General features: G+C 53.0%; 1 gene segment (V, D, J or C); it reads right to left on the bottom strand.

The window, feature by feature from the left end:
- Positions 1–483: 483 nt before the first annotated feature.
- On the bottom strand, positions 484–983 carry LOC142428537 (immunoglobulin lambda variable 4-69-like). The segment is given in 2 exon segments: positions 484–815; positions 935–983. Coding segments are annotated over 2 exon segments (381 nt in total).
- Between the last annotated feature and the right edge of the window lie 558 nt (positions 984–1541).

Here is a 1541-nt window from a genome sequence, read left to right on the forward strand (position 1 = left end):
TGGAAATGTGTCTCTTTGCTTTATAGGAACCATGGATGGTGGGTGACTCTCAGAAATGATTGGGGCCCTGGTGATGCAGTGGGTTACATTCTAGGCTGTTAGCCTCAGGTCACACCTTTGAAACCACCAGATCCACTTCGGGAGGAAAATAAGGCTTTCTACTCTGTAAAGAATTACAGTCTTAGAAACCAACAGGGGCAGTTCTACCATGTCTTGCAGCATCATGGTGAGTCAGAATCCACATGGTGGAGTGAGTTTGAGTTTTGAGTGCACTCATGAGAAGCCTGGCACTGCCAACCTAACAACCAGAGAGTTCGTGGCCGAATTCACCATAGGTTTCGGTTCCCCTCGACTACTCTCATGAAATAACATATTTTAATGGTTGAGTACACACACATTGTGTGGAGACTCTCATCAACCTTGTCAGTAGGACAGAGACAACAGTTTTTGTGTCACTTCCCCATCCATCTGGGTCACTGTGCTTTACCCAAAAGACACTCCAATGCTATGAGAGACTCCACAGAAGTAGTCAGCCTCGTCCTCAGCCTGGACGTTGGTGATGGTCAAGTGGCGGTCAGCCCCAGAGCTGGAGCCTGAGAAGCGTTCTGGGATCCCGTTCCCTCTGGATCCGCTCATGCCACTGCTACCCACTGCCATCACAAACCGGGGGCTTTTCTCTGCTCTCTGCTGATACCACTCAATGATGTAGTTGCTATGAGCACTGCTCAGGGTGCAGGTGAGCTTGGCTGAGGCTCCCAGGGAGGCGGATGCAGAGGGCGACTGGGTCAGCACTGGGGGTGACTGTGAGAGGGACCCTGAAAACACAGACACTCATGATGTCTCAGAGAAGGGACAAGAGAGAAGAAGGTGCCAGAAATGAGGTTGGGAGTCAGTTCAGGGACCTGGGGAGTCAGGGTGCTGGGACCATGCTGACCTGTGCAGTGAAGCAGGAGGGTGAGGAGGAGGAGTGGGGTCCCGGCCATGGTGCAGACTCCCTAGAGCTCTGAAGGACCAGACACAACACAGGCCTTTCCTGTTCCCCTTAAGTCCCTGAGGAGAGAGAGGCCCTTCATGCAAATATGTCCCTCTTCTTTTGGCCAACCAGTGTCGCCCTGAATCCTATGTGCATCCCCTGTGGTTGGGTGTCCCATGAGGGAGGGCTGGGCTGGGTCAGTTCTGCTCCCCAGGGACCTGAGAGGAGCCAGTTCCTTCACTGTGAGTCTGACTTCCACCCAAGAGACAGGTGTTGGGTCCCATCCTTGACGCCCAGCAGCAAGCGCACAGTGCCCCCTGCTGTTCTGACCTGCCCCAAGTCCTCTCCAACCATCACTACGATCACAGGTGATCCTGACAGAGAATTCTCACCCACCATTGTCCTGGCCACTGTTCCCTCCACCTCCAGGGACAGAATAAGGTCTCCTTTGGAGGTGGAAGCCTCCCACAGTTATTCTGTGGATTTTGTGACACCAGAAGTTAGGTGAAGGGGGTCCTTCACTGCAGTGTGACAAGTTTAGGGACCACTTCATCTTGTGTGATTTCCT

The sequence above is a fragment of the Tenrec ecaudatus genome, chromosome 16 (assembly GCF_050624435.1).
Source record: "Tenrec ecaudatus isolate mTenEca1 chromosome 16, mTenEca1.hap1, whole genome shotgun sequence".
NCBI lineage: Eukaryota > Metazoa > Chordata > Mammalia > Afrosoricida > Tenrecidae > Tenrec > Tenrec ecaudatus.